The 13457-nt window shown below is 30.0% G+C and overlaps 1 protein-coding gene across 1 annotated transcript; it reads left to right on the top strand.

The window, feature by feature from the left end:
• The first annotated feature begins 5567 nt into the window (after positions 1 to 5567).
• LOC127104182 (myosin-8) lies at positions 5568 to 13233 on the top strand. Its single transcript, XM_051041383.1, has 11 exons — positions 5568 to 5719; positions 5820 to 5900; positions 11598 to 11655; positions 11730 to 11831; positions 11910 to 11947; positions 12116 to 12242; positions 12333 to 12503; positions 12598 to 12729; positions 12822 to 12931; positions 13102 to 13162; positions 13213 to 13233. The coding sequence occupies exons 1-11, from the start codon at positions 5568 to 5570 to the stop codon at positions 13231 to 13233; spliced, it is 1053 nt and encodes a 350-aa protein (XP_050897340.1).
• The last annotated feature ends 224 nt before the right edge of the window (positions 13234 to 13457 follow it).

Here is a 13457-nt window from a genome sequence, read left to right on the forward strand (position 1 = left end):
TGTAATGTGGCATCATCGTGGAAACAAAACCAATGAAGGGAAAACATTAAGATCGAAAAATCACAAACATGAGAATGAGAACATGATTTTTTCTCGAAAAAGAAAAAAAGAAAAGGCAATAATAGATACAAAGAATCATAAGAAAATGAAAATGAAAATTGATAAAATTGAATATTCTCGAGAATTTCTTCAAGGTGGATACCAAACTTTCTCTGATACTATGTTATGAAATATGACATATACGAAAGAAAGAGAAGAAATGCTTAAAGTTTTGTATATTGATCCAAATAAAATATTGAAAATACAATCCTTCTAATGAAATTATTACAATTATACATATGCACGGCTATTAAGCACAAGTTACTACTATCTCCAATACAATTCAACTAGTGGATGAATTAGAGAAGGGAGATTAATCATGTTTTAAGGTTTGTACATCAACATTCTAATTCTAAAATTAAGAGCATAGGAAGTTAAGGCTAACTTGTTAAGGGCAAAAAAAATCATCATGAAAACAATTTAAAATATAAAAACACAATACAATTGGTAAAAAAGACATACATGGTTAATTTAAAAGGCAACAATTTAGCAAGTGATGTATAAAAAAATTAGATATAAGAAATAGTAATTGATGAGAAATGAAAGGGGTTGGTTACAATATTAGATCCCCAATGGTGCAACAAGTTAAATTTAAATCTATCTATTCCTATAACTGCAACACCACACAACAATTGTATATGAGACATTCTCTACAAATGATTGTTTTTAACCAAGAAGAAAATCAGGCAGAGTAAACACAAAATGTTTGGTAGATTCATCATTAACAGGACTAAAGAAAATATAAACATGTGACCCATCTATGATCCCACAATCAACAAGAGATTTCTTTTCATCATCTTTATTAATCAACGGCCAACAAGCATCATCGAGAATAATGATCAAACGGTCACAAGGGAGTTTCATATGTGCTTCAATTTCTCTTTTTAGATCTTCAACCGTCGCATCATTCTCTACTTCGACATAGAATAATGTTCCTGTCAGATTCTCTACAACAATCTTCATGGTATCGAACGACAACAAAAACTAGTGATTTAGTAGTTTTCATGTTAGCAATGTTTTGGTTTGAAACTAAAAAGGAATGATAATGAATTTTAGATTTGGAGTTGCACACAAATGGTGATGAAAGGTGTTGTTCTGTTCATGTTGGCTGCATTTTCGGGAGTTAGTTTGTGTGTATTGAATTGAATGCGTATACTAAATTTAGTATTACTAAAATTCTTTATATTGTGATTATTATACTAGCTTTTAATTTTTTTTAACTTACACATAAAATGGACGTTTTCTTGAAGTAATGAGTTAGTTAATTGATTTGATAAAAGTCATTCGATTTATATGGAGGATTCAATCAACTCAACCTATTTTAAAGATCTATAAATCATTTTCGTTATATATTTTAAATCTAATATATATTATATTTATGAGATTAAAGATAATGCATTAACAGTGCAAAATAGTTTTACACTATCATTTAATGAGAATTTATCAATCAGTCATATTATATAATTAATTTATAAATATTATGGTGATTTGGCAGAATACGTTGTGATATTTGATTGACGTATAAAATCATTTTATATTGTTAGTACATATATTTTTTTCTCTATTTTATAATAAAACTATAAAAAAATTATTTATACTATTATGGGAGTTTGGCCGGAAGGGTTGTTGAAATGGAATCTATGTTGTGATGAAAGAGAATTTGATAGATAATCTAATGTTTGAATGTCCATATCAAGCAAAGTCTGGAAGAAAGTTTGTTCATGGATTGGAATGGGAAGGGTGGATGCAAATTGCAGTCAATAACACTTCCCGAAGGCAATCAACAAATTCTTGGGAAAGGTAGATAAACATAGTGAATGCATTCCTGCTGGTCATATGGAGCAAAAGGAATGTTGTAATATTTAAGGAAGATATAGGCGATGTTGGGGGATATTGATTTTAACATTAAATTGGTATTTTAGTTATATTGCTTGTAATAGGCTCTAAAAGTAATCCAAAATGTAATTATTATTATGAATGGTGCAAGTGTCCATTGATTAAAATATTGTACTGTTAGATTAAAATATTGTAAGTGAGTTAGAGTATCCTTGGTCAATGCACTCATTGCTTATAAAAAAACTAGTCTAGTTGTAATAGATTCATAAAACTACTGTCACAATTCATATTTTGTTTAAATTTCAAAAGATTTCCCCTTTGTCATCAAGGAAATGAGAGTGGATAAGGGAGAGAGTGTGGTATTCTCTTGAAGTACCAAAAAGATAAACAAAGTTTGGAATAATAGATAAAAAAAAGTCATTTGAATTTGTTAGTTTGTTAGTCTCTTTTACACGATAGGGGTGGTGTGATATTGAAAATTATAGTCGGTGTTCTTCTAGTGAAGGAAATAGTCCGTTGAGAATGACCATTTCTAGTGGAAGACGTGTGAATTGTGACATAGGAATGTGATTGGACCTCTAGGAGATTTATTGATGAAATTTTTGAATTCTTTTGTTTCTTACTTCATTTTACACGATGTGAACGGTTTTATATTGAAAATTTTAATCGGTGTTCTTCCAATAAAGAAAATAGTCAATTGAGAAGGACTTTTTCCAATGAAAGACATGTGAATTGTGATTTTGGAAGGTAACGGTGGATCTCTGAGAGTCTCATTGATAGTTTTTGTTAGAAAAATACTATTATTACACTGATTAGCATTACCCTTGTAACACTCATTTGTGCTAATTTGTGACACTCATTAAAACACATATTAGTAAAGGTAATGTTAAATTGTGCTCCAAGAGCATAGGTTAAGAAATTCATAAATGGAAAGTTTATATTGAAAAAAGTAATAAAAAAATTAACTATAAAATTTTGATAAAGATAATATACAAGTTCCAAGAAAACATTTCTACAATTAGTTCTTAACATATGTCATTGGGGCACAAGATAATATTACCCATTAATCAATTACCTAGACTTATTATTAATAGACTAACGTTATAATAATTATAAATTTACCTCAAATTCATTAATGATATGTTTAACTTGTTTATCTGTAGCTACAATTTTACTTTTCGATATTGTAGCTTCCTATGCTTTCATTTATTCTTATCATTGATTTTCTTAAAGTATTGTCTGAAGTGCTCATTCTTCAATTTATTCATAAATTTGTTACTCTCTCCATTCCTTTTTAAGTAGTATCACTTTCTTGATAAATTTTTATTTCTTTTTAATTGTCACCTTCAGAGTTCAAGGTAGTATTAAATGCATTTTTGTTAAAATTACCCCTATGCAATTATTACAGAGAGAGAGAGAAAAAGTAAAATAAATGTAGAATATAATTAAGGGTATTATAGGTAAAATTAGAATAATGGTTTAAAAAGTAACAATGATTAACTTTCTTCCTATGTGTAAAAAGTCAAAAAATGACACTTAAAAAAGAACGGGGGTATTCAACTAGTTATGTCAACACGCTCCAAAACAAATTACTTAACATACTTTATTTTTAAATAATATTTCAATAAAAAATACTTAATTTATTTTTATATATATTTTAAATAATTTATAAAATAAGTTATTTATATATATATATATATATAATATATATATATATATATATATATATATATATATATATATATATATATATATATATATTAATATATGAATATTATTTTTTACCCACGCATTCTATCAAATCACATCATATTATAACTTTTATAAATTTATTTTAAAAATATTTCTACAAATGTATATATTTAAGTGTGATTTTATTGAATATATGTTTTAAAATATTTAATATTCCATTTTATTTTTAAAAATAAATATTAATTAGCTATTCCAAACTAATAAAATATAGTTTAAAAGCATTCATGAGGTCCATCATCACATTCTCAGTCATAATTCGCAGATCTTCTATTACAAAATGACCTTTTTCAATGGACTATTTCTTTCATTGGATGAGCACAAATAAAATAAAAAACAACATCAGACTGTCCACATCGTGTAAATGGATTAACAAATAAATAATTTTAAATTTTTTATCAATCGAACTCCCAGAGGTCCACCACCACTTTCCTAGATTATAATTCACACGTCTTCCACTAGAAGTTGTCCTTCTCAATCGATTATTTCCTTCACTAGAAGAACACTGACTAAAATTTTCAATATCGCACCGTCAACATCGTGTAAACTGGACTAACAAATAAAAAAAATAAAAAAATTCCATCAATCAAAATCCAGGAGGTCCACCATCACCTTTCCAAATCACAATTCAGAGGGCTTCCACTAGAAATGATCATTGCCAACTAATTATTTTCTTCACCAGAAGAACACGACCTAGAATTTTCAATATGTTTCATCCATATTGTGTAAAATGGAATAAGAAACAATAAAAATTTAAAAAACTTATCAATCGAACTCCCGAAGGTCCACCATAACCTTCCCATTTAACCTTCTAAAATGGACTAAGAAATAAATAATTTTAAAATTTTTATCAATCAAACTCCTAGAGGTCCACCACCACTTTCCTAGATTATAATTCACACGTCTTCCACTAAAAATTGTCCTTCTCAATCGATTATTTCCTTCACTAGAAGAACACTTACTAGAATTTTCACTATCGCACCGTCCACATCATGTAAAATGGACTAACAAATAAGAAAATAAAAAAATTCCATCAATCAAAATCCAGGAGGTCCACCATCACCTTTCCAAATCACAATTCAGAGGGCTTCCACTAGAAATGATCATTGTCAACTAATTATTTTCTTCACCGGAAGAACACCACCTAGAATTTTCAATATGAATCACCCACATTGTGTAAAATGGAATAAGAAACAATAAAAATTTAAATTTTTTATCAATCGAACTCCCGAAGGTCCATCATAACCTTCCCATATTACAATTCAGATTGCTTCCACTATAAAGGGTCATCTCAAATGATTATTTCCTTCACTATAAGAACATAGACTAGAATTTTCAATATCGAATCGTTCACATCATGTAAAATAAAATAAGAAACAAACAAATTCAATTAAAACACATATTAGTCAAGGGTAATGCTAACTTGTGTCCCAAGAGCATAGGTTAAGAAATTAGTATTTTAGTTATTGCTTATAATATGCTCTAAAAGTAACCCAAAATGTAATTTTTATGAATGGTGCAAGTGCCTATTGAATATTTTGTGTTGTTGATTAAAATATTGTACTATTGATTAAAATATTGTAATTGACATAGATTATCCTTGGTCAATGCACTCATTGCTTATAAAAAAACTAGTCTAGTTCTAATAGATTCATAAAACAACTGTCACAATTCATATTTTATTTAAATTCCAAAAGATTTCCCCTTTATCATTAAGGAAATGAGAGTGGATAAGGGAGAGTGTGTGGTATTCTCTTGAAGTACCAAAGAGATAAACAAATTTTGGAATAATAGATAAAGTCATTTGAGAATGATCTTTTTTAGTGAGAGCCTTGTGACTTGTGATATAAGCAAGTAATGGTGAACCTCTAGGAGTGTGATTGATGAATTTTGAATTTGTTAGTTTATTAGTCTCTTTTACACGGTATGGATGGTGTGATATTGAAAATTATAGTCGCTGTTCTTCTAGTGAAGGAAATAGCCCATTGAGAATGACCATTTCTAGTGGAAGACGTGTGAATTGTGATATAGGAATGTGATTGGACCTCTAGGAGATTGATTGATGAAATTTTTGAAGTCTTTTGTTTCTTACTCCATTTTACACGATGTGAACGGTTTTATATTGAAAATTTTAGTCGATCTTCTTCTAGTAAAGAAAATGGTCAATTGAGAAGGATTTTTTCCAATGGAAGACAAGTGAATTATGATTTTGGAAGGTAACAGTGGACCTCTAGAGTTTGATTGATGAAATTTTTGAATTTGTTTGTTTCTTATTTCATTTTACATGATGTGAATGATTCGATATTGAAAATTCTAGTCTATGTTCTTATAGTGAAGGAAATAATCATTTGAGATGATCCTTTATAGTGGAAGCAATCTGAATTGTATTATAGGAAGGTTAAGGTGGACCTTTGGGAGTTCGATTGATAAAAAAAAAATATTGTTTCTTATTCCATTTTACACAATGTGGGTGATTCATATTGAAAATTCTAGGTGGTGTTCTTCTGGTGAAGAAAATAATTAGTTGGCAATGATCATTTCTAGTGGAAACCCTCTGAATTGTGATTTGGAAAGGTGATGGTGGACCTCCTGGATTTTGATTGATGGATTTTTTTTTATTTGTTAGTCCATTTTACACGATGTGGACAGTGAGATAGTGAAAATTCTAGTAAGTGTTCTTCTAGTGAAGGAAATAATCGATTGAGAAGGACAATTTCTAGTGGAAGACGTGTGAATTATAATCTAGGAAAGTGGTGGTGGACTCTGAGAGTTCGATTGATAAAAAAATTTAAATTATTTATTTCTTAGTCCATTTTAGAAGGTTATATGGGAAGGTTATGGTGGACCTTCGGGAGTTCGATTGATAAAAAATTTAAATTTTTATTGTTTCTTATTCCATTTTACACAATGTGGATGATTCATATTGAAAATTCTAGGTCGTGTTCTTCTGGTGGAGAAAATAATTAGTTGACAATGATCATTTATAGTGGAAGCCCTCTGAATTATGATTTGGAAAGGTGATGGTGGACCTCCTGGATTTTGATTGATAGAATTTTTTAAATTTTTTTATTTGTTAGTCCATTTTACACGATGTGGACGGTGCAATATTGAAAATTTTAGTCAGTGTTCTTCTAGTAAAGGAAATAATTGGTTGAGAAGGATAATTTCTAGTGGAAGACGTGCGAATTATAATCTACGAAAGTGGCGATGGACCTTTTGGAGTTCGATTGATAAAAAATTTAAATTTATTTATTTCTTAATCCATTTACACGATCTGGAGGGTGTTGATATAACTAGAATAATAAATTTATGAATAAATTGAAAAAGGGGCACTTCAAACCGTCGTTAAAGAAGATCAATAATAAGAATAAATGAAGGAATGGGAAGCAACAACATCGAAAAAGTAAAATTGTAGCTACACATAAATAAGTTAAACATATCATTAATGAATTTGAGGTAAATTTAAAATTATTTAAAAGTCAGTCTATTAATAATAACTCAAGATAATTGACACATATGTGTTTTAATGATAGAAAATGATAAGTTAGACACTCATTTGTTACAGCAACACTATATTTATATTGCAGATCTTTTATTTTATTTTTTAGGAAAATGTTATTCTTCCACTAATTTATTACACCTACATTTTATTTCATTGTTTATTAATATAGTGAGCAATAAAATATTATAATAATATATATCTTTTAATTTTTTTTTTATATTTTTGAATTAAATAATATTAATATAAAATTATTTAATTAATCAATTTCATAATTTTATTAATCAATATTTTATATTTTATTAACTAATTGTATTTATTACTAAAAATTATTTTTAATATTCAGACATTTATTAACCAACTTCATAACTTTATTAACCAACTTTTTATTTTTCATTAACCAACTTTTGTTTACTGCTAAATATTATTTTTAATATATAGACATATATTAACAAACTTCGTCATTTCATTAATCAACTTTTTACATTTTATTAATCAACTTTGTTGTACTACTTTAAAATTATTGTTCACGGATCCTGTTCACGGGCACTGCTCACGCACTGTTAGTAAATAATATTTTTTTATTTTAAAAAAATATTGTTTTTAGTATAAATACGGTAAACATTGTATACGGTGTATGTATTTGGTATAAAAATGGTTTAGGAATAACATTCCTGATTTTTTTAAGGCGTTTTTATCTACCCATTGTGAAAAGGTTGTGAGTGCAACTTTCATAGATGTATTTTGTATGATGTCAAAACTATGATACTTTATCGTTAACGTATATTGAATGGTACCCTCTGATTCTCCGTGTGAATTTACCATAAGGAAGCATAAAAGTATTTGGAAACAACTTGGAAAAGGTCTCATGCATCAAACATGCATGAAAAAACAATTTTTTTGTGAAAAATGACATTACAGGTCGACACATGCAATTACAGTCGACCTATGAAAATATTTTCTTGGCTATAGGTCGACACATGTGTTATATAGATCGACACATATGATGCAATATTAAAGCCTTTAGTTATTGTTTCATGTGTCGACTCTTCAGGTTGACACATAAGGAGTGCATAACATTCATAGGTTGACACATGACCTTAGACATGCCAACATATGCATCGAACAGGTCGACATATGATTTTCATAGGTCGACCTATACGATGTATTTTTTCAAAAATTCATATTTTTCTCAAGTCCTTTCCATTCCTTTTTGCCCTATATGACCCATACATATGAATACTTCATACATGCATCATTATCTAGTAAGGTTTCAAGAGTGAGTAAAACCTACATGAATCCAGGATTTCAAAGCATTCTCATAATCTTCAACTCCATTTATGCATACACATGATCAAACTACACATAATCATTTTGTACCGAGAGTATTGGATTAAGAACTTTGGGGGATTCAAATCAGAAAACCGAGTTAGGGTTTTCCTTCAAGATCTCTTAGGGTTTGAAGGTATTGGACAAGATTGTGCAATTTGGATCTGATTGAGTGAAAGCCTTGGGACAAGGGGTGCCTTGCAAGGGAGTAGCATGAAATGGTAGATCGTGTTGGCAAATCTTGGGTTTCAACAAGTGTGTACATGGGATTAATTCAACCGGGTGAAATCCTTGGGACAAGGAGTGCCTTGAAAGGAAGTAGCAAGAATAAGTGAATTGAAGCGGCATTGTTGGTTACTTGGTCAATCTTTGATCAAGAGTTTTGGAGGTGGTAGAGTCAACATCAAACTTGGGGTTTGTAGAGATCAATTTCTTCATCTCTTGTATACACATATTTTGCAAAGTAGGATATAATATCTAAATTCGAATTTGAAATGAGGGCGGAAGTACCCATAGCGAGGTCGATTGAGGAATTTCCTAAGTAAATCCTTGTGTACTCTCTCTCTATCTCCTTTATTTTATGGTTTGCAAATTGTCGATTGCATTGATCATTTGATCAATATTGTTTGGATCATAATTTTGAATGTGTTTTAAAATTTGTATTGTTATATAGATCACAAACCATTTGGTTATGGTTGGATTTCTAAGAACAACAAACACTTCATAAAGCTCCAAATATTGTTGATAGTACACTAAGTGTTCGACAAATTGTTTGACTTAATTTTGTGTGTGTTTTGTTTATTAGAGATGGATTTTTTCTATTGTATTGTATTCAACTAGTTGTGTGATTGACTTGTGAATTATTATCATTGCATTGACACTTCTACGTATATCCAAGTTTTTTGATAATATGTTCGGTTAAACGATTTTTTTATCCGGAATTTTTTTGAAACTTGCTTCCGCGCTATAAATTTTTTCAAAACCAATTTTGATTCAAATTTTAAACTTGTGATCTATTTACCCCCTAGATCTAGGTCTATCATCTAAAAAATGTGAGTAACTTTCCTCAACTAAGTTGTCAAATACACTGACGTTCATGTGACAATTTCATTATGTCATTATTATTATTATTAATAATTTTAGTATAATTATATTTTTAATCCCAAAACATTAAATATAAATAATTAAATCTTATGACATCCTTTCAACTTCTTTGATTAATATAGATCTTCTCAGATTCTACTTTCTACTTTTAATTGGAACTTTAAAATACTATCACAAATATTTTTACTAGTTAAAATCACTTCATTATATATTTTCTCCTACTTTTGATTTTGATTTGAATTTTAAAATGCTGCAACTATGTTTCAATTTTATATACTAATAGTTAATGTTTAATTATTTATATTAACATGTCTTTAAAACATATTAAAATTAACATTTATTTATTAGTTATAATATGAAATAATTAAATATAGTTCATTAATTTAAGTTAATATAATTTGATTTAAATACTCTATTAGTATATTTTAATTTAATTATTCGTGTTAAAAATCTTTTGAGGAAATCATGTAAAAATAATTGTATGATATTTTTGATATTTATTAGTATTTTATTTATGTATGATATTTTTGGATCATCTAAAATTATGTATGTAGAGTTTTTGTATGAAATGATTTAAATCTTTATTTGAATACAGATAAAAAAAAAATATAACATGAAAGATCAAGTTTTGAGATGTTACGGAGTTATATCTCCGGAATATTTGCGGAGATTCATTTCCGATCGAACTCAAGTGTATAATAACTTATGAATGAAATGTATTGAATGTTTTAAATTGTTACGGAGATGTACCTTCGAAATATTTCAACGTTCATTCAGAATTTGGTGGGTTCGAAAATACATCTAAAAAAATAAGGGCATTTAAATAATTCCGCGTGTTGATTACACTACGCCAAAAACTGGAATAGACAGCGCACCTTAGAGGGCGCTTTATTACAAAAGCGCACTCTAAAGTGAAGCGAAAAAATAAGGAGCGAACAACTGGAATAGACAGCGCACTTTAGAGGGCGTTTTTGTAATAAAGCGTCCTCTAAGGTGAAGCGAAAAAATAAGGAGGAGATAGAGGGACAACAATACATGGCGCTTTTTAGAAAGCGCCCTCTAAGGTTACCCTTAGAGGGCGCTTTTAAAAAAACGCTCTATAAGTCCATGTGCATTTCCAGTTTATAAAGCGCTTTTGGAAAGCCTTAGAGAGCGCTTTCATAAGCGCCCTCTTAGGCCCCCTTTAAAGGACGCTTTTTTTCCACAAGCGCCCTCTAAGGTCCCCTTTAGTAAACATTAAAATTATAACATACTGCGTGTTTTGTTATTTCACTCTCTGTTATTTTCGTTCTTTTTCACGTTAGGGTTCTCACTGCTACGATTTTCGCTACTTCTAAGGCGTTCTCTATCCACCTCTGTTAGATCTACGACATTTCCTCCTTCTATTAATTCGTTGTTAGCTGTTCGATTTTGACACCATAGGTATTTTTCTAATCTTCATATTACTTGGTTTCTCTTCTGATGTTCGCTATTGTTCATTTTTGGTTTCATTTTTCTTGGTTCATACATTTATTGAGTATTCTCAACAATAATTATTGTGTTGCAATGCTAGCAATGGAGACTAGGCATTATGGGTTAAATTTCACCAACTGTTTCATTTGTTTCTCGATGTAGAAAAAGGTGGCAGCAATATCTAAAACACCTTCTACCAATCAAAGGTACACTATGCAGCTTATGAGTGTATTTATTCTAGCATACATAGCGTAGCTAGTAACTTAAGAAGTTTAGGTATGGATGTTATTTGATAGAGTAAATTAGAGTCGACTATTCTTCTGTTAGCTTTCAGTTAGACCATTATACAATTCTACATATATATTTTCTAGTCAATGTTTATCTTTTGTAAAAACTATATGATGAATTTTCAGTTAGACCATTATACAATTCTACATATATATTCTCTATTTACATTTTTCGTATCTATTTACTTTTGAACCACAATTATTATTCTAACAGTAACTAACTTTACATCGGCCCTATTCAGCTTCGAGCAATTTTGTATCAATTTGACAAATGAGAAGTTACAGCAGCATTTCAACCAGGTTTGATTTTTCTACTATCTCCTGGTAAACAATTTCTATAGACTCAAATAACACTTCATTATTTCATTATGCAGCATGTCTTCAAAATGGAGCAAGAGGAATATACAAAGGAAGAAATTGATTGGAGTTATATAGAGTTCGTTGATAATCAAGATGTTCTCGATCTTATTGAGAAGGTGCAACTCACCCTTGCATTTTTGTCATTTTAGAAAAGTTCTATCAGTTTGTCATCTCATTCTTGTTTATAACTTCAGAAACCTGGCGGCGTTATTGCTCTTCTGGACGAGGCCTGGTATGTATTAAATGACAATAGTTCAAATATTTGTATTATAGTTAATGGTTTGTTTATGTCATTTTACATAATGTAAAGTGGCGTTAGCGCATGCAAATATATATACTTTGAGCAATAACTATGTTTTATAGTCATTCTTTTATATATTGTCCTGCTTATTCTTTGTAGTATGTTTCCAAGATCAACGCACGAAACATTTGCTGAAAAGCTATATCAAACACTTAAGGACAATAAGCGATTCAGCAAACCGAAGTTGTCACGAACTGACTTCACCATCAATCACTATGCTGGTGATGTGAGTAAAATACATTTTGGTCTACGCAGTTATATCAACCATGAAATAAAAAGTTAAAAGCTTAGTATATATGTCGAACTTTGATTTCAGGTCACGTATCAAACTGATCTTTTCCTTGATAAAAACAAAGACTACGTTGTTCCGGAACATGTTGCGCTGCTCTGTGCTTCCAAGTGCTCCTTTGTTTCAGGATTTTTCCCACCTTTACACGAGGAAAGTACTAAATCAACAAAGTTTTCTTCTATAGCCACTCAGTTTAAGGTCGGTTTTCTTTAAACATGCATATGCTTGAAAATTATAAGTCTTTTGTATATAACTATTGATCATTGTTATTCTTATTGCTTATGGAATGAAGCAACAACTGCAATCTTTGCTTGAAACATTGAGTGCGACTAAGCCACACTACATTTGTTGTGTAAAGCCAAATAATCTTCTTAAGCCGGGGATATTTGAGAACAACGATGTGTTACAGCAGCTTCGATGTGGGGTGAGTTCAACCCCCATATTAGCCTTGTTCTTTATTATGACATGAATATTTTTGTTTCAAGTTACTTCAAACTCTGTGGATGCCTTTTACAGGGTGTAATGGAGGCAATTAGGATAAGTTGCGCTGGATATCCAACTCGAAAGAACTTTGATGAATTTGTTCGGCGGTTTAGTATGATGGAACCTAAGGTTCTAAAATCATGGTATTTACTTCTCCTTTTTTCCGTGTTTTCTTTTTCTGATCATACAGATGAATGTGATTGTACTGAACATAATTAACCACCTAGATTGTTGTCACGAAATTTTTCCGGTTTTAGATGTTCAAATAACACAACTATATCTGAAACAACTAATAATAAATATATATCTGCAGTCCTGATGAGATGACGGCTTGCAAGAGACTTCTAGATAAAGCAAACCTTAAAGATTATCAGGTAGTAGTTCTTATCTTAATCTCAGTTATAGCATTTTTATTTGCTCGCAGGTTACATTGAATCATAGATGATGATGCTAAAAAATTTCGAACACGCTATGTATGATAATATGGATTGGAATAAAATGCTGTTTGGGTTTCTTTGCAGATAGGAAAGATAAAAGTTTTCCTGAGAGCAGGTCAAATGGCAGAACTAGATGCATGTCGTGCCGAGGTCCTAGGAAGATCCGCAATCGTTATTCAGAAAAAAGCTCGCACATATATTTGTGAGAAACAGTACAAGTTATTGCGATTTT

This window comes from Lathyrus oleraceus, chromosome 7, assembly GCF_024323335.1.
Source record: "Lathyrus oleraceus cultivar Zhongwan6 chromosome 7, CAAS_Psat_ZW6_1.0, whole genome shotgun sequence".
Lineage (NCBI taxonomy): Eukaryota > Viridiplantae > Streptophyta > Magnoliopsida > Fabales > Fabaceae > Lathyrus > Lathyrus oleraceus.